This window comes from Symphalangus syndactylus, chromosome 20, assembly GCF_028878055.3.
Source record: "Symphalangus syndactylus isolate Jambi chromosome 20, NHGRI_mSymSyn1-v2.1_pri, whole genome shotgun sequence".
Taxonomy (NCBI): domain Eukaryota; kingdom Metazoa; phylum Chordata; class Mammalia; order Primates; family Hylobatidae; genus Symphalangus; species Symphalangus syndactylus.
In genome coordinates, this window is record NC_072442.2 from 68584901 (window position 1) to 68605250 (window position 20350).

Here is a 20350-nt window from a genome sequence, read left to right on the forward strand (position 1 = left end):
AGATGGTGACACTGAGCGAGTGACCCGCGCTCACTCTACCCCAGATGGTGGCACTGAGCGAGTGGCCCGCGCTCACTCTACCCCAGATGGTGACACTGAGCGAGTGGCCCGCGCTCACTCTACCCCAGATGGTGACACTGAGCGAGTGGCCTGCACTCACTCTACCCCAGATGGTGACACTGAGCGAGTGGCCCGCACTCACCTGCCTCAGATGGTGACACTGAGCGAGTGGCCCACACTCACTCTACCCCAGATGGTGACACTGAGCGAGTGGCCCGCGCTCACCTGCCTCAGATGGTGACACTGAGCGAGTGGCCCACACTCACTCTACCCCAGATGGTGACACTGAGCGAGTGGCCCACACTCACTCTACCCCAGATGGTGACACTGAGCGAGTGACCCGCGCTCACTCTACCCCAGATGGTGACACTGAGCGAGTGGCCCGCGCTCACTCTACCCCAGATGGTGACACTGAGCGAGTGGCCCGCGCTCACTCTACCCCAGATGGTGACACTGAGCGAGTGGCCCGCACTCACTCTACCCCAGATGGTGACACTGAGCGAGTGGCCCACACTCACTCTACCCCAGATGGTGACACTGAGCGAGTGGCCCACACTCACCTGCCTCAGATGGTGACACTGAGCGAGTGGCCCACACTCACTCTACCCCAGATGGTGACACTGAGCGAGTGGCCTGCACTCACTCTACCCCAGATGGTGACACTGAGCGAGTGGCCCGCGCTCACTCTACCCCAGATGGTGACACTGAGCGAGTGGCCCGCACTCACCTGCCTCAGATGGTGACACTGAGCGAGTGGCCCGCGCTCACCTGCCTCAGATGGTGACACTGAGCGAGTGGCCCACACTCACTCTACCCCAGATGGTGACACTGAGCGAGTGGCCCACGCTCACCTGCCTCAGATGGTGACACTGAGCGAGTGGCCCACACTCACCTGCCCCAGATGGTGACACTGAGCGAGTGGCCCACGCTCACTCTACCCCAGATGGTGACACTGAGCGAGTGGCCCGCACTCACTCTACCCCAGATGGTGACACTGAGCGAGTGGCCCGCACTCACCTGCCTCAGATGGTGCCTGCTTCTTCAGGGCTGGCCGTTAGGTTCAACTTCTTCCTACCCTCCCCGCTTTCTTGATGCTTTATGCCAGTGAGAGTAGAGCCCGGGAACATTCTCAGTCCACCTCACTGACATCTGCCGTTTGCCGTGATTTCCAATAACACATTATGTTTTAAAAACGAGGCCCACCTTTATGTAATTGTGAGGTGCTGTTATCAACCCAATAGACTTAGCAATAGATGAGGGGCATTTCGTTCAAAAACTCAAATTCTGTGTCTGTCACTGAATGATTTTGAACAAAGCTTTTAACTTCAGTTAGCTGACTTGGTTTTCACATCTACAAAGGACCAAAATACTTAGAACCATAGTGACTCAGCTCAACAGCATAATCCCAGAGCCCACTGTGGAATCAGGACTCTAATGCTGTTACCTAATTTAACTTTTTTATGGTTGTTGAAGATTAAGCTTGGTAGGTTCCCTTTCTTACTATTCCTCTCTCTCTAAAATATCAGCAGCCCTTAAGAAGACAACTCAAGCTTAGAAATACTGCTTTCTAAAAAGAGCTGTACATTTTTGAGGACTTTTTTCTCTCATGTGAGGTGAAGAAGCCAAAGTTTGGAGTGTGCAAATGTGAAATACTTGCTTGGGTGTTAGACCATATTCTTTCTCACCAGGATACCACAAAAACCGTCATCTTACTGCTGATTACCTCGAGCTAATGCATCACCGCAAGGCTTTGTCATGCCCCGAGGCTGTATCTATCCACATCAATTGCATCCAAGTGTTTTGGCCAAAAAATAGGCAGTTTAAATGTCTGTAAGCAGAATTGTCTTAAACCAAAAACCAGATGCAGGTGTAGTGTTTTTGTGCAAGGTATTTATTTTATTTTATTTTATTTTATTTTATTTTATTTTATTTTATTTTATTTTTGAGACAGAGTCTCGCTCTGTCACTCAGGCTGGAGTGCAGTGGTGCCATCTTGGCTCACTGCAACTTCCCGGGTTCAAGTGATTCTTGTGCCTCAGCATCCCAAGTAGCTGGGATTATAGGCACCCGCCACCACGCTGCTAATTTTGGTATTTTTAGTAGAGACAGGCTTTCACCATGTTGGTCAGGCTGGTCTGGAACTCCTGACCTCAAGTGATCCGCCGCCTCAGCCTCCCAGAGCGCTGGGATTCCAGGCGTGAGCCACTGCACCCGGCCTTTGTGTAAGTTTTGGTTTTATTTTTGTTTGTAATAGCTTCAGATGGTGTCCTGGCACTTGGCAAAGTTATTCACGCTATAGTCCATCTGCTCTCCCCTTTGGCTTAGAGATTAATTCAGATCAACCCACTGGTATTGGCCAAAATATCAAGTACATTTAGAAACTCCCTCTCCGTTAACTTCTCATCTCCAGAGAGCCATGCCTTGCCCCCTTCCCTCATCCCCAGCACCAAGCAGTCCCTCTTTTCTGTTTGTCCAGTTGGACTCCTTTCTGCTAAAGCCTTTAGCTCCCAGGCATAAAGAACATCTCTAGGTGAAAACTGTAAAGGAATTCCGGAGAGCTGTCTTGATTCTGTAGTTGTACTGGAATTACCGTCATCAGTGACCCTTGTGTGTATCATGTGCTGCTTCTAGGGTTTCACATGTGATCCTCCAGATAGTCCTGTGACTACATCCTCATTCAGCAGATGAAGTTACTGAGGCTCAGAGAAGCTGGGTGATAGGGCCAGTGCCGCACGGTTGGAGCTACAGCTACCACGCCTCCTGCCTGCAGCCTTCCCACTGGCCCATGTTTCCACTCCATGATGTATTTTGAAATAGTGGTCATATTTGGAAGCTGAGGAGTCGATTTTCTCAAGGAGATTTCTGTTGTGGTTGTTGTAATGGGGCTTACTTGGGAAGAGACATCTGTTAATCTAGAACACATGAGATTAGTTTTGTAGTTTGTTCTTATATTGAAATCCATCTGGCACTTTGATTCATTTCTATTTACTGAGGACCTGCTACATGCCAGGCACCGAGATAGGATGGGGAACAAGACAGACACAATCTCTGCCATCATGGAGGCCAGAAGGGAAAAGACAAATAATGGGCAATTGCTGTATTTTAATAAATGCCTGGGTAGGAGACATGTAGCTTGGTTTGGGAACACGTGTCAGGGACATCTGACCCAAACCTGACAGATGGGAAAGGCTTCCCAGCAGAACGGAGTTCCAGTTTGAGGACTGAGGATGCGTGAGCGTTTTAGCCAGATTCGAGTTGGGGCGGGGTGGTCAGGGAGGTTGCAGGAAGATGGAAAAGCAGTGTGAAGGCCTAGAGGTAGGAATGTGGTCTGGGTTGCCTCAGTTCTTCTTTATCAGATAGAGTGCATGACTTAGCTGTTGGAGACACCTGGAAAAAGCAGATCAATGGGGAAAGCTATTGAATATGCTCAGAAAACACCTCTCTTTCTCATATCTACCTAACAGAAAAAGCTTGAGTCTCCACCCCCATCTACCAATCCCTTCCTGGAAGATGAGCCAACACCAGAGATGGAGGAACTGGCAACGGAGAAAGGAGATTTAGACCAAGTAAGTCTGGTTTGCATCACCACGGGTAACCTACCCAGTGTGTGTTTCTGAAAATGGGTCTGCTTGCTCCAGATATGATCCTTTGGCTATTGGCCACATTCAGAGATGACAGCTGTTGTGGTCTTTACAGAAGGCCTTTATCTGAAAGTGCATTTAGAAAACTCTGTGAAAGGGCAGACTTCCCTGCCCCACATCCCTGCTCCTGAAGAGCCCCACCTCCAGGACACACACAAGCTTCATTAGCCACTGTGGTGGGGCCAGAAGACTTCTGCTCTGCCTCATTCAGCATCTCCTGAACTTGTCAGCTCAGTTTTCGGTTTGACTGTCATCTGGTGCAGTGATGATGTGAGAGGCTGAACAATCCCCGGGAAGCCAGCAGCACCCTCGGCTAGGAGAGGCCTCCATGCAGTGTAAGCTGATCACTTTAGGTCTGGAAGCCATTGGGGAGGCCTGGAAGTATCAAGGTGGCCAGTGGCATATTTGGAGAGTTACTTTTCAGAGCACACTCACACTTTAATTTCCTTTGGATTTTTCTGTCCAAGTCTAAATTTCCTCTCCCTTCATCCTACAGAATGGTGTTTTTGGTTAACTGCCATGTTATGACAAGGGAGGTAGAGCAATAAATCTGAACGTTTCCCTTCTAGATTAGTGATCCCTCTTTTTAATTGTCTACACTTGGCTGCTGGAGGATTATTTTACGGTATTGTTTTGCTCCAGACACCACCAGAAGGGAGGCTGGCTGGGAGGACCAGCTCTGGGAAACCTGTAGCCCTGTGCTTCGCAGCTAGCCCTGCATTCATTCATTCCCAGCACCCTGAGGGCAGGAGCCAAGAGAGCAGGGCTTCCAGGAGCAGTTCTGAAATGATGCAATCAAATGTGTCTGGTCGCTTGATTAAATGATTGTAATAGAATGGATACTCACACTTTTATAGTCCTTTGCACTTTTAAATTCTTTTACATGCTTTATGTTATCTTCACAATTCCTGCCTCTTGCTTTATAGGTGATGAAACTGCAGCTCAGAGAGGTTAAGTGGTTGGCCCAGGGTTGCACAGCTTGGAAGTGGAGGAGCTTAAACTGGAAGCCAGGTCTCAATGTTAGAAACTAGAATTCCTTTCCCAGTGCTATTTTGTTGATAGGCTCATGTCTCATTGAAGAGTAGAGGACATAGAACTGAATCTCGGGAATAGAAGTAAATGAACAAAACTGATGGGACATCTTGAGGAGGCTCCATCCCGGAGATGTATGTATAGGATTAGATGCAGTTGATTTAAAGCCATCATAGTGTTGACTGGCATGGAAGAAAACAAACAGTTTCTTGTAACTAATTAAATGCAGTTCTCAGTTGCATTTTGGGAGCAGGGACTAGGGTGGAAAGAAGGCTCTGGGCGTAGAGCCCGTTCTTATGGAATGTCCTCCACCCACACGGGGCCACCTCTGCCCTGTGAGCATGCTTTGCGCAGGAGAGCCATTTGCAGAGCCCTGATGTCTCATGAATGCTAGTGGCTGCCATGGTCATGTCCAAAGTTGTGCAGCTAAACACTCAGATGCTTGCAGTGTTGCCAGGAAAAGCTATTCTTTTCACTAGTCATGTCTGGAGGTTATTAAATTGGATTAAGATAGAGAGGCCCCATTCCCTACAAAATCAGTTTTGCCAGGTAAAATGTAATTTTCCTTTTTCTTGGAACTTTTTCCTCCTATGAAAGCTTGAAGTTACTGTTGTAAGGACCAAGACCTGCTCATTCTAAGAACACAGAACACTGACACCTGACCAGTACATGGGGTAAAGCAGAGTCAGGTGCTGGGAAAATGCCGGACTCTTGTCGGCCATTAACTAACTGACCGTGTGAACTTCAGTAGGTTATTCTCTCTTTAGACTTCCCTAGCTTGTCTTTAGTGAGAGCTAATGGTTTTCAAACTATATTCCTTGGTGCCCCATCAGATGTCGTTGTGGAAGTTAGGAGGAGTCCAGGGACCTAGATCCCTGCGATCAGAGCAGTTTTTTTTTTTTTTTTTGAGACGGAGTCTCACTCTGTCACCCAGGCTGGAGTGCAGTGGCGCGATCTCGGCTCACTGCAAGCTCCGCCTCCCGGGTTCACACCATTCTCCTGCCTCAGCCTCTCTGAGTAGCTGGGACTACAGGCGCCCGCCACCACGCCTGGCTAATTTTTTGTTTTTAGTAGAGACGGGGTTTCACCGTGGTCTCGATCTCCTGACCTCGTGATCCGCCCGCCTCGGCCTCCCAAAGTGCTGGGATTACAAGCGTGAGCCACCGTGCCCGGCCCAGAGCAGTTTTATTGCAAGTCATTTTGTATTGTGTGCTTTCAGATAAAATTTTTTTTTTTTTTTTTTTTTTTTTTTTTTTTTTTTTTTTTTTTTTTTTTTTTGAGACGGAGTCTCGCTCTTTCACCCAGGCTGGAGTGCAGTGGCGCGATCTCGGCTCACTGCAGGCTCCGCCCCCCAGGGTTCACGCCATTCTCCTGCCTCAGCCTCCCGCGTAGCTGGGACTACAGGCGCCTGCCACCTCGCCCGGCCAATTTTTTGTATTTTTAGTAGAGACGGGGTTTCACCGTGTTAGCCAGGATGGTCTCGATCTCCTGACCTCGTGATCCGCCCGCCTCGGCCTCCCAAAGTGCTGGGATTACAGGCGTGAGCCACCGCGCCCGGCCTAAAAATTTTTTTTGAACCAGGGGTTTTACGTCATTAAAAAAAAAAAATGGCTGGGCATGGTGGCTCACGTCTGTAATCCCAGCACTTTGGGAGGCTGAGGCAGGCCGATCACCTGAGGTCAGGAGTTCAAGACCAGCCTGACCAACATGGTGAAACCATGTTGAAACCATACTAAACAACATGGTGAAACCATACTAAAAATACAAAATTAGCCAGGCGTGGTGGCGCATGCCTGTAATCCCAGCTACTCAGGAGGCTGAGGCAGGAGAATCGTGTGAACCTGGGAGGCGGAGGTTACAGTGAGCCGAGATCACGCCACTGGACTCTAGCCTGGGCGACAGAGTGAGACTCTGTCTCAAAAGAACAACTAAACCCCCTGATCTAGCTGATCTACCCACCATTTCATGGACTATTACTCATTAGTAATAAAACTTACATGCCAGTGACCGATGCCTCCACCCACGCCATCCCTGACCTCCTGCTACCTCACCAGCCCTGGCCTTGCTGGTGGCTGATTAGGTGGGTGCCCCAGGGTCTCCCTCTTCCCAGAGTGGGGTGCACAAGAGCAGACCCCTTGGGGTGGGGGAGGGACCCCACCAGATGTTAGTGGCGAAATCAGCCAGAGGTGGTTGGAGGGAAGGTCTCTGCCGGCTCCGTGGGTGACCTAACCCATTTCATGGCTGCAGTCAGTAGCCATGTGGCTCTCAAGGTAAGGGTCACACCCTGCTCACTACTGCAGTTTACGCCTGGCTGCTGAGAAGAGAGAGGGAAACTGAAAAAAGATATTTCGTTTACAAGAGGGCCTGAGCAATCAGTTTCCAAGATAGTCCCAATGCTAAAAATTGACATCTGAAAGGGGCCTGAGGGACACTGAAAGTATAACATAAAGGAGATGAAATAAGGAATGTCCCTTCTGGTGATCGGAGCAGTTCGATTTAATCTGTTTACATTGGGTAGTAATGAAAGGAAGTGGGACCAGCTGTAGACCTCCTCACTGTGACAACAGTAACCTTTTATTATTCCACCAAACTCCAGGAGGAAATAGCTTAAACATCTGCAGCTTTTGGACAGAATTCACACACTCAGAACCCGGCCCAAACACTACTGCTAAATGACTTAGTGTAGTGTTTAAGCTGAGAATCAATCCTTTGGGCAGTTGCCTGGTGCAAAGGGAAACGCCAGTTAGCCAAAATTCCAGCACCTACTATCTAAACTGAGCACGTTCATAACGTAGCCATAGGCAGGAGGCAGCCCTGCAGGAAAAAAATAAGAAAAAAGGAAACTTCAGGCAATCTCTCCCATTATTCCTCTCTTGCTTCAGTTCACTAGAAATGCTGCAAGAGGACCCGGGTGCTGTGGTGGCGGGGTCAAGGGTCCCTCCTCACTGCAGAAGAGTGCTGTTGGTGGGGAGGACAGGGCAGAGCAGCGCCATCTGCAGATAGAGGTGGAACCCTGGCACTGCCTGGTCATGCAGCTTTCTCAGTGTCCTGTGGGGACTCATCAAGGGCAGGGCTTGTGGCAGACAGAACAAGATGAGTTCGTTGGAATTATTTTTTTTTTTTTTTTTTTTTTTTTGAGACGGAGTCTTGCTCTGTCGCCCAGCCTGGAGTGCAGTGGCACAATCTCGGCTCACTGCAAGCTCCGCCTCCCGGGTTCACGCCATTCTCCTGCCTCAGCCTCTCCGAGTAGCTGGGACTACAGGCGCCCGCCACCACGCCCGGCTAATTTTTTTGTATTTTTAGTAGAGACGGGGTTTCACCGTGGTCTCGATCTCCTGACCTCGTGATCCGCCCGCCTCGGCCTCCCAAAGTGCTGGGATTACAAGCGTGAGCCACCGCGCACGGCCCGGAATTATTTTCTTTACTCACTTAGAATCTGTATTTTATACCTAACAGATGAGCTCTTCAAACTTATTCCGACATAGTTGCTTTCAAATCTTATGTCACTTTTGTGCATACATAAAAAGGAAACTATAAGCAAAATAAAGATATTTCTAAAACTTCTTCACATGCAGGCCCACATCTTCTGAACCACTTTTTTAAAAACTATATTTTGAAATAATTATGGGCTCATAAATTATAAACCTAGTACATCGAGGTACAGTGTACCGATCTGCCAGCCTCCTCCAGGGGACAGCTAACATAGTAGAGTCCATCATCAAACCAGGAACTTGATCCAGACCCTTTCCCATCTCCCAGCTTCCTCCAAGGGACAGCTAACATAGTAGAGTCCATCATCAAACCAGGAAATTGATCCAGACCACTGTCATCTCCCAGCTTCCTCCAGGGGGACACTAGAGTGCATCATCAAACCAGGAAATTGATCCAGACCCCTTTTTCGCTGAGGCAGGAGTGCCTTTGCCTCCCACACAGTGTTGCCCTCCAGCCCATGCGGTGTTGACGATGTGCCATTCTTTTTTTTTTTTTTTTTGAGACGGAGTCTTGCCCTGTTGCCCAGGCTGGAGTGCAGTGGCGCGATCTCGGCTCACTGCAAGCTCCGCCCGCTGGGTTCACGCCATTCTCCTGCCTCAGCCTCCCAAGTAGCTGGGAATACAGGCACCCACCACTACGCCCGGCTAATTTTTTGTATATTTAGTAGAGACGGGGTTTCACCGTGTTAGCCAGGATGGTCTCGATCTGACCTCATGATCCACCCACCTCAGCCTCCCAAAGTGCTGGGATTACAGGCGTGAGCCACCGCGCCCAGCCTGATGTGCCATTCTTAAGATGGCTCCATTGCGGTCTCTGGAAGTTTCCACCAGGCCACTGTACCCATTTTCCAAGTTTTTTGTCATTGTCCTTTACTTTTTTCTTTTTAAAATAGTGTCAAACTAAGAGAAAGGTTACAAGGAGCTCCTAAATATCTTTCTTCTGGATTCAGCAATTGTTAATATTTTGCTATATAACTTTATTTCCTCCCCACTCCCCCCCCGACCTTTAGAACAATTTGTAAGTTGTAGACATAATGTCCTTTACCCCTAAATATTTTAGTATTGTATTTCTTTTTTTTTTTTTTTTTTTTTTTTTTTTTTTTTTTTTTTTTTGAGACGGAGTCTCGCTCTGTCGCCCAGGCTGGAGTGCAGTGGCGCGATCTCGGCTCACTGCAAGCTCCGCCTCCTGGGTTCACGCCATTCTCCTGCCTCAGCCTCTCCGAGTAGCTGGGACTACAGGCGCCCGCCACCACGCCCGGCTAATTTTTTTGTATTTTTAGTAGAGACGGGGTTTCACCGTGGTCTCGATCTCCTGACCTCGTGATCCGCCCGCCTCGGCCTCCCAAAGTGCTGGGATTACAAGCGTGAGCCACCGCGCCCGGCCAGTATTGTATTTCTTAAGAAGAAGGGCATTCACTTCTGTTACCATAGATCAAAATCAGAAAATTTAACATCAATACAGTAACATATAATTTATAGGCTTTTAAAGAATTTCATAATGTAGCCATTTTAAAGTGATAAAATATTGCCAGTAGTTGGGAAAGTATGTATAAATTAGTAAGTCAGTAAAGCTGAATACAAAATAGACATGTTCAAAATAAAAAAAAACAAAAGCAAAATATACATGTTGATTTTTTAAATAACATTCTGTATTATGTAAATTCACATGTATAATTACCAGAAGTTATCCTGCAGAATGTGAATATTTTCTTCAAAAGAAGAAAAAAAAAGAATAGCCATAATACTTATCATTATTATTTAATTAATAAAAAGATACCTGTTTGTAGTAGCCATGTTTTCCAAATCTAAATCCATGATATCTAGTCCTATAGAGTTAGACAAATTAAATCACATTTTTCTACTCACTTAAGTCATCTTATTAAATCAATAATAAAAGATAGATACTGACTTGGAAAAAACAGGACAAGTAGGTGAGGACACCCCTCACAATCCTCATCCTCCATCATAGATTCTTCATCTTAAACTAATGGAAGTGCAGAAAAACTCCCAGGACATCTATGCACTCAAGTGGAATTCTAGATCCGGCAGGTTCAAGCTCAATCAGCCAGGCTTGTGTGGCTGTGGGCTGAGTCCAAGGCCTGGGTTTGGCAGTGGCTTCCAGATGATAAGAGTAAAAACAGTGTAGATTGTATTTATTCTTAGGAAGGACCAAAGTTTCTAGAAACCTTGCCAAAAAATGAAAGACATGGAACTCCTGGAAGGTAAAAAGGAAGAGGGTTAAGTACAAGATTGAGTGGGTGTGTCTAAAGTTGACATTTAATTTTTGGTGATCATTTTTTACAAATCAGTTTTTACAGATGTTTTTAACCATTGCAATGTGTTATTTAAAAAAATTTCTGTCATTAGGCTTATCTCTTCCAGTATTTATTAAAATATATAAGCAGTTCAAGAGGGTAGATCTTATATTAAGTATTCTATTTTTTTTTCTTTTTGAAATGGAGTCTCACTGTGTTGCCAGGCTGGAGCGCAGTGGTACAATCTCGGCTCACTGCCACCTCCACCTCCTGGGTTCAAGCAATTTCTCTACCTCAGCCTCTCGAGTAGCTGGGACTACAGGCACACACCACCACACCCGGCTAATTTTTGTATTTTTTTGGTAGAGACAGGGTTTCACCATATTGGCCATGCTGGTCTTGAACTCCTGACCTCATGATCTGCCCGCTTTGGCCTCCCAAAGTGCTAGGATTACAGGTGTGAGCCACCGTGCCCAGCAAGCATTCTTACCACAAGCAATAATAATCATAACAACAGGGATGGGAGGAAGCTTGGGGAGGTGGTGGATACACTTACTGCCTTGATGGTGGTGAGGGCTTCGTGGGTCTATACTTACCCTCAAACGCATCAAGATGTAGACATCAAATATGTAGGGCTTTTAAAACGTCAATCATACCTCAATAAAGTGGGTTTTTAAAAAATAAGATATGAGTAGTTCAATTTAACAAGTATGTTGTGGGTGCCAATTTACATACAGATTATGTTCTAATATCAACCCCAGCAAGGAGTGTTTGGCTCAGGGTCATTTTGTAGACATTTGGCAATAGACAGAATTCACATTTGTTAGGAATAGAAGTAATATGTAGGAAAATCTTCGCTTGTTTTTTAGATATTTGGAAAGGAATTAAGTGGCAAATATAGTTTTAAAATACCTGCCTGTCATGTGACTTCTTTATCAGTGGCTTCCAAGTAACAGCCTAGGAACCAGTGCTCATCTAGTGTTGCAGTGGCCTAAAGCAAAAAATAAAGACAGTATGGTCTGTCTGCCTGCCTACGTGTCCTCTATCTATCTATCTATCTGGTGTAAGGTTACCAGCTGTCTTTCTTAGAAAGTACTGCCTATATGCTGCTATTTTATTCTTATAAACTTTGGGGGTATAAAATACAATTTTCTGGCTGGGCGCCGTGCCTCATGCCTATAAGCCCAGCACTTTGGGAGGTAGAGGTGGGTGGATCACTTGAGGCCAGGAGTTCGAGAGCAGCCTGGCCAACGTGGCGAAACCCCACCTCTACTTAAAATACAAAAATTAGTTCGGCGTGGTGGCGCGTGCCTATAGTCCCAGCTACTTCGGAGGCTGAGACACAAGAATCACTTGAGTCTGGGAGGCGCAGGTTGCAGTGAGCTGAGATGGTGCCACTGCACTTTAGCCTGGGTGACAGAGGGAGACTCTGTCTCAAAAAGCAAACAAAAAAAAAACCCTTTATTTATTTTTTTAGCAACTTGTGGTAAGAATAGAAAGTAGAAAAATAAAGTTAACAACCCTCTATTGGTTCTCCATCCTTTTTTTTCTTACATTTTCTTACTGATGGAATTCAAAAAATTCTGGGAACCATTGCAGGAAAATAATGGTATAATAGAAAGAGTTCTAGTTTAAGAAAAGCAGACTTCTACATATGTGTTGGGGCAGGTTAGAGAACCTCTGAGTCCTCATTTCTTGAGGTATAAAATAGTAGTACTGATACCTACATGAAGGATTATTGTGAGGAGCAGGTGACATATTAGTTGGTATCAAAGTGCTATCAAAAATTGGATTGTGTGAAAGCACTTTTTAAATTCTAAAGCACTGTACAAATACAAGGTGCTGTTATTAGCCGGGATTTAAATTCTGGAAAACACCAGTCAGATAGATGATGACGAGCTCCCAGATTCAAAACACATACGTTATCCAGGTAGCAGTATGTCTTTCACCGTCCAGAGCAAGTGAGTGACGCTAAGAAAGCTGGTGTTTTGTTCACCTGCCAGGGTGATTGGTGAAGCCGTCGTATTGGGTTACATTGAGTACCCTCTTATCTGTGACTTAGGAGTGAACTTTGAAATGATGTTTTTAAAAAAATTCTTGAACATTTGCAAAGATCACTCAAGTATAGGGTTTATTTTTCTTTGTTTTTACAGCCAAAGAAGCCGAAAGCCCCAGACAATCCATTTCATGGCATTGTTTCCAAGTGTTTTGAGCCGCATCTCTACGTGTATATCGAATCCCAAGACAAGTGAGTGAGGAACATTCGCTGTTTTCTGCCTGCATTTCTCGCCCTTCTGGTCATGACTGGGTCTTAGAGGCGCATAGCTCCTTCCGGGGCTGAAAGACGGATGTGGCATGCCTGTGACCCTCCCTAGAAATCCATTAGGGATATTTTTACATCTTTTGAATGTTATCATTAATTGTGTCTATAAATCTCAGCGCCCGAGTTTGCCCCTAATAAAGTCCCCAGTGGATCCCTACATTGGGACCCCTTCCCATGTGGGTGTTGAGCCCTGACATATATCAGCCCACAAAGCTTTACAGTGTCAGGCACTGGGTATTGGAAGAAAGCCTAATCTCCAATGTATATGTTTTCAAGTATAATTTAACCTTTTATTTTATTTATTTTTATTTTTTATTTTATTTTTTTTTTTTTGAGACAGAGTCTCGCTCTGTCGCCCGGGCTGGAGTGCAGTGGCGCAATCTCGGCTCACTGCAAGCTCCGCCTCCCGGGTTCATGCCATTCTCCTGCCTCAGCCTCCGAGTAGCTGGGACTACAGGCGCCCGCCACCACGCCCGGCTAATTTTTTGTATTTTTTAGTAGAGACAGGGTTTCACCGTGGTCTCGATCTCCTGACCTCGTGATCCGCCCACCTTGGCCTCCCAAAGTGCTGGGATTACAAGCGTGAGCCACCGCGCCCGGCCTTAACCTTTTATTTTGAAATAATTTAGACTTATAAAAAAGTTACAAAAATAGGACAAAAAATTTTCACATGCCCTCCTCAGAGAATGTTAACATCTTACATAACAACCACAGTTACCAAAATCGAGAAGGTAATACTGTCCCATTAATGTCCCTTTTTCTGGTCCAGGACCCAATAATCATGCATTTCGTTGTCACATCTCTTTGATCTTGGTCTCCTTTAATCTTGAGTAGTTCCTCATCTTTTTATTCCCTCCCCTCCCCTCCCGTCCTTTTTTGAGACAGGGTCTCACGCTGTTCCCTAGGCTGGAGTGCAGTGGTGAGATTATGACTTACTGCATCCTCCATCTCCTGGGCTCAAGCAATCCTCCCACTGCAGTCTCCCAAGTAGCTGGGACCACAGGCACACGCCACCCCGCCTGGTTAATTTTTCTATTTTTAGTACAGATGCTGTCTCCCTGTGTTGCCCAGACTGGTCTAGAACTTCTGGGCTCAAATGATCCACCCACTTCAGCCTCCCAAAGTGCTGGAATTACAGGCATGAGCCACCTCGCCCAGCCATTCCTCATGTTTTCTTTGTCTTTCACGACCTCAGTGTGTACTGGCCAGGTATTTTGTACAATGTCCTCAGTTTTTGTTTGTTTTTTCTTGATGAAATCAATTTTGGGCAAGAATACCATAAAAGTGGCATTGTATCCCCAGTGCATTGTGTCAAGAGGCACATCACATTGATTTGTCCCATTATTGGGGACTTTGATTACTTGCTTTAGGTGGTACCTGCCAACTATCTTCACTGTGAAGTTACTGTTTTTCTCCTGGTAATTAATAAATTTCTTATGGGGTGATACTTTGTAAATATCCTGCTCTCATCAAACTTTTGCCCACTCATTTTGCATCCCTTGGTGATTGATACCTGACTGAAGCATTGTTTCTATGGCATTCGCCAAATGTTGATTGTCTATTTTCATCATTTCTTCTACATTTACTAATTGGAGTTCTACTATATGGAAGAATTTTCCCTCTCCCCCATTTGTTTATATATCAGTATGAACTCATGGATTCTGATTTTATTTTATGGATCACCTATATAATACAGTATATGCTTTTCATGTGGCCAGGTACAGTGGGTCATACATGTAATCCCAGCACTTTGGGAGGCCAAGGTAGGAGGAGCTCTTGAGTCCAGGATTCAAGACCAGCCTGGGCAACATGGTGAAACCTCATCTTTATAAATAATTTTTTTTTAATTAGTCAGGTGTGGTGGTGCACACCTGTAGTCCCAGCTACTTGAGAGGCTGAGGTGGGAAAATCACTGGAGCCCAGGAGGTGGAGGCTGCAATTAGCCATTACTGTGCCACCCAGCTTGGTGACAGAGACTTTGTATCAAAAAAAAAAAAAAGCAAACAAAATATAGTATATGCTTTTCACAAACTTTTAGCCTCCAAAGATTTTTATAAAGCATCTCACTGCGGCCAGGTTTCTTCCATCCCACCCTGTTTTTAAAAAAATCCCAAAGACTTCCAAACTAACAGCTGCAGACTGTGTTTGTGCTCCAGTGTCTGTTGTGTGTGTGATGGGGCATTAGAAAAGGAGGAAGACTCCTCCTCATCCCTGAGTCCTTGTCCACAGCCAAGCCCTTCCATGTTGGAAGGCAGGTTTTGGAAAGGTCAAGATGATTGTGACAAGATGACTGGAGACAGACTGGCCTGGGCTCCCAGAGGAAGCCTCGTAGTCTAAAGAACGCACTTGGAAGGGACCAGAAGGTGGCTCCCATGGGGAGAGCAACAGTGGCTGCGGGAAAGTTCTGAGGGAATTTCTTCAGGAACGCATTGAGGTTCTGATGGAAGTTCTCTGGAAACACATTGGATTCTGAGGGAGCTTCTCTGGGAACGCATTAGGTACTGAGGGAAGTTAGTTATCTGGGAACACATTAGGTCCTGAGGGAGGTTCCCTGGGAATGCGTTAGGTACTGAGGGAAGTTCTCTGGGAACACATTGAGGTTCTGAAGGAGGTTCCCTGGGAAGGAATTAGGTTCTGAGGGATGTTCTCTGGGAAGGCATTAGGTCCTGAGGGAGGATCTCTGGGAACACATTGAGGTCCTGAGGGAAGTTCTCTGGGAATGCACTGAGATTGTGAGGGAGGTTCTCTGGAAACACACTGAGGTTCTGAGGGAGGTTCTCGGAACACATTAGGTTCTGAGGTAATTTCTCTGGGAACACATTAAATTCTGAGGGAGGATCTCTGGCAACGCATTAGGTTCTGAGGGAGGTTCTCTGGGAACAAATTACGTGCTTAGGAAGGTTCTCTGATAATGCACTGAGGTTCTGAGGGAGGTTCTCTGGGAACGCATTGAGGTCCTAAGGGAAGTTTTTTGGGAAGGCATTAGGTTCTGAGGGAGTTTCTCTGCGAACGCATTCCATTCTGAGGGAGGTTCTCTGGGACCGCATTAGGTCCTGAGGGAGGTTTCCTGGTAACACACTGAGATTCTGTTGGGGGTTCTCTGGGAACGCATTAGGTTCGGAGGGAGGTTCTCTCGGAAAGCATTAGGTCTGAGGGTGGTTCTTTGGGAACACATTAGGTTCTGAGGGACATTCTCTGGGAACGCTTTAGGTTCTGTGGGAGGTTCTCTGGGAATGTATTAGGTCTGAGCGAGGTTTCTGGGAACGCATTGAAGTGCTGAGGGAGGTTCTCTGCTAACTCATTGAGGTTCTGAGGGAGATTCTCTAGGAACACATTGAGGTTCTGAGGTAGGTTCTCTGGGAACTCATTGAGTTCTGACAGTGGTTCTCTGGGAAAGCATTAGGTTCTGAGGGAGGTTCTCTGGGAACGCTTTAGATTCTCTGGGAGGTCCTCTGGGAAAGCATTAGGTCCTGAGCAAGGTTTCTGGGAACGCATTGAGGTCCTGAGGGAGGTTCTCTGCTAACTCATTGAGGTCCTGAGGGAGGTTCTCTAGGAACGCATTGAGGTTAAGAGGGAGGTTCCCTGGAACACATTAGATCCTGAGGGAATTTCTGTGGGAATGCATTAGGTTCTGAGGGAAGTTCTCTGGGAACGTATTGAGGTTCTGAGGGAAGTTCTCTGGGAACGTATTAGGTTCTGAGGGAAGTTCTCTGGGAACGTATTAGGTTTTTAGGGAGGCTCTCTGGGGTTTCATTTACGCATTTACGTCTGATTGCACTTCACCCCTCCCCTTGTTTTTAATGCTTTTATCATGGGTGAGCACATTCTTAGTTTCAAACATGTTTCTTAAACCATAACATTAAGAGAATGTTTCAGTTAGAAACTCCACATGGAGCTGTATTATTCACCCACTTGATTTTATGGACTGCTTCTATGCTTTTCATGCCCGATTACAAAGTACTTCATATTAAAATCTCAGAAAATGAACTTGCCCAGTAGCTTCTCCATCATCAAACGGAAGTCTCCCTATCAGCCCCCCACCAAAAAGTTGCCTTGCCGTCATTTGCCTTGCAAAGACCCAATGGTGCCCTTGCTCTCCGCTCAGCGGGCACGTGTCCAGCAGGCACACGGAGGTACAGTGGGGACTTCCGCCTCTTTGTCCTTGAGAGCACCCTGTCTTCTACATTCACAGTTTGCCTCCAGGAAGTTACTAAGACACCCCTGAGGAGCAGGAAAAAGGATTCGTTATTTGCCTATTAGAGTCACAGGTCTTTGAGCAACCCCCCTGGATGACTATTTTCAGCCAAAGCCCCATCTTCTCTTAACTCAAATTTTTAGTTTTAAAAGGCTTGAAAGTTACTGGGGCCGGGCGCGGTGGCTCACGCTTGTAATCCCAGCACTTTGGGAGGCCGAGGCGGGCGGATCACGAGGTCAGGAGATCGAGACCACGGTGAAACCCCGTCTCTACTAAAAATACAAAAAATTAGCCGGGCGTGGTGGCGGGCGCCTGTAGTCCCAGCTACTCAGAGAGGCTGAGGCAGGAGAATGGCGTGAACCCGGGAGGCGGAGCTTGCAGTGAGCCGAGACTGCGCCACTGCACTCCAGCCTGGGCGACAGAGCGAGACTCCGTCTCAAAAAAAAAAAAAAAAAAAAAGTTACTGGGTCCAGGGTTTATTTTTATTTATTTATTTCTGAGATGGGGTCTCAGTGTCACCTAAGATGGAGTACAGAGGCGTGATGAGGACTCACTGTAGCCTCAGCCTCCTGGGTTTCAGCAATCTTTCCTTCTCAGCCTCTCAAGTAGCTGAGACTACAGGCACACACTACCACACCTGGCTAATTTTTGTATTTTTTGTAGAGACGCGGTTTTGCCATGTTACCCAGGCTGGTCTCGAACTCCTGGGCTTAAGAGATCTGCCCACCTCCACCTCCCAAAGTGCTGGGATTACAGGCATGAGCCACCGCACCCAGCCAAGGCCCAGGGTTTAAAGCACATGTCTGAGGTAGCCACATCCTTTCCCAAAACCTACCTGGTCTAAAGGGTCATTTTTCTGAGTTATTGTAATTCTGGCATCCACTCTTTTCACATGGCCTTGATTTATACAAAGTATACTGATTGTTCATGATACTTTGGGCAAGGAGCCAGGCCTCCCTTCTTTGGGGACTCTCCATTTTCCTATGAAAAATGAAGTGCTGGCCACTTATCCTGCTGTTTGGCCTCAGTAGGAAGTTTCCGCAGCACTAAGGAAGGAGCAGAAACTGCGCAGGCTATGCTGCTGTTCCTCCAGAATAAACACTATAACTCAAAGTAGAAAATAGAGTTCAAAGAACTCTATTTCCTTATCTGTCAAGAGAGATAATCAGACAAAATAATGCCCAACGCACTCGTTATAAACCATTTTAAAGTCATAGGTCCTTTTTAAGAACCCAATGGAAAGCATAGACACTCTTGTCAAAAAAATCCATATCATGCACACACTATTTTGAGTGTAATTTCAAGAAGTTCTAGGAACTGCTTCTTCCCTTCAAAGAATCCTGAGGCGGGAGAAGGAACTCAGGCGGGGACTGGTTTTGTGCACATTACTACTTTTGCTGTGGCTCTGACTCAGAAAGTACGAGACCATTCATAACTTCCCAGATGACAGAGATGCAGCACGGTGTGGTGGAAAGAGCGTGGGCCTGATCCCAGACAGACCCGGATGTGAGGCTTCGTGCTTGCTAGGCTGGGACCTCGACATGCTCCTAGCGCCTCTACACTGTGAGGATCATAAGGCCGACCTCACGGACTTTGTGGCGAGGAGGAGAAGAGGTGGCATTTTCACCTTCAGCACACAGTAAATGGTGCTCAGGAACTGCCTGCCCTGCCATCCCTCTCATCTTATTCAGAACTCCTATGTGGGTGGGTGGCCTTGTCAGTGTGGCCAGATTTCTCTTGAGCCTGGCATGGGGTCCACCCTCTCATCTCCCCAGCCTCTCCCCTGCCCAGGGAAAGTTCTGGCAGCACCTTGGCTTTTGGCACTACCCCAGCCAAAAACCAAGTAGCAGTAGGAGGACTGCAGAGCCAGTACTCAGGGAGGAGGCAGGAAGTGGGGATGGCCCCTAGCAGGTTGGGCTAAGCCGTCCTTACAGTCTTTAAATGGCTTTCTCAATTTTTATTTATGTTCACAGAGGAGGTTAGTCTGTCTTCTACCCTTGGGATGTAGTTATTTCCTCTGGCTGACTCTTGCAAAAGAGATTCCTACACAGGCACTTTCTTCACCCTATTCTGTGGCATTCTCCATCAGGGAAGTTACTGGTGACTTCATATCTGCCCATTCTCCTGAGTTCCCTCTAATAACTTTTGTTAGAATAGAACCCATGCTTTTCTAGAGCCTAGCATCTGTCTGTAAACTAATTACCATTGTTGTTTATTTTGAATTAGTTTCAAGCTTACAGAAGAATTATAAGCATTATACATAGAGCCCTTGTACTTGTATAGCCTTCATCCAGATTCCTCATTAATAGTTATCTCCCCCCCACACATAATGCACAGACACTGCATGCTTTTTCCTTTTGTTTTTTCTCTTCTCTTTTCTTTCTTTCTTTTTCTTTTTCTCTTTTTCCCTTTCTCTTCCCCCTCCCCTCCCCTCCCCTCCCCTCCCTTCCTCTCCCTTCCCCTCCTCCTACTTCAGCCTCTAGAGTAACTGAGACTATAGGCACATGCCAGCACATCAGTCTAATTTTTTTTTTTTTTTGTAGAGACAGGGTCTCACCATGTTGCTTGGGCTGGTCTCAAACTCCTGGGCTCAAGCGATCTGCCGGCCTCAGCCTCCCAAAGTGTTGAGATTACAGACGTGAACCACTGTGCCCAACCTGTACTTTTTTCCTGAACCTTTGAATTCTCAAGTTGCAGACAAGATGCCCCACTACTCCTTAATACTTCAATATATATTTCTTAGAAACAAGGTTTCTACATAACCACAGTACAACTATCCACATCAGGAAATTAACGTTGATACAACATTACTGCTTAATCCTTGCCCCCTCACATAACCACAGTACAGCTATCAACATCAGGGAATTCACATTGATACAGTATTACTGCTTCATCCATGGTCTCCTCCTCACATTTCAGCAGTTGTCCCAATCTGCTTGTTTGTTTGCCTGTTTGAATAGCTCTATGATCACAGGTTGTTAGTTTATTTCTTTGAATAGCTCTCGGATCGCAGGTTGTTTGTTTATTTGTTTAAATAGCTCTAGGATCACAGGTTGCATTTAGTTGTCATGTCTCTTTGGTCTCCTTCAACCCAGAAGACTAATTGAGTCTTTCTTTGTCTTTCATGACCTTGACATTTTTGAAGACTATTGGCAGATTACTTTCTGGAATTTCCCTCAGTTTGGGTTTGTCTGATGTTTCCTCATTATTTATGATTTATACAGAAGTGGTCCTATGTTCCTAGGAATTCATATCAGGAGGCACAGAATGCCAGTTTATCCCAAAACTTGTGATGTTCTTTTTTTTTTTTTTTTTTTTTTTTGAGACAGAGTTGTTTCACTCTATTCCCCAGG

The 20350-nt window shown here is 46.2% G+C and overlaps 1 protein-coding gene across 5 annotated transcripts in view; it reads left to right on the top strand.

Annotated features, from left to right (window-relative positions):
- Positions 1–20350, top strand: part of VPS53 (VPS53 subunit of GARP complex) — a 181039-nt gene that overhangs the window by 105022 nt on the left and 55667 nt on the right. For all 5 annotated transcript variants that reach the window (XR_008653085.2, XM_055256623.2, XM_055256626.2 and 2 more), the window contains 2 exons: positions 3525–3626; positions 12633–12727. Coding sequence is in view for 4 of the 5 variants with exons in the window: in XM_055256623.2 (XP_055112598.1) it covers positions 3525–3626; positions 12633–12727 (197 nt within the window). In the remaining variant the exon portion in view is untranslated. The remainder of the gene's footprint in view (positions 1–3524; positions 3627–12632; positions 12728–20350) is intronic.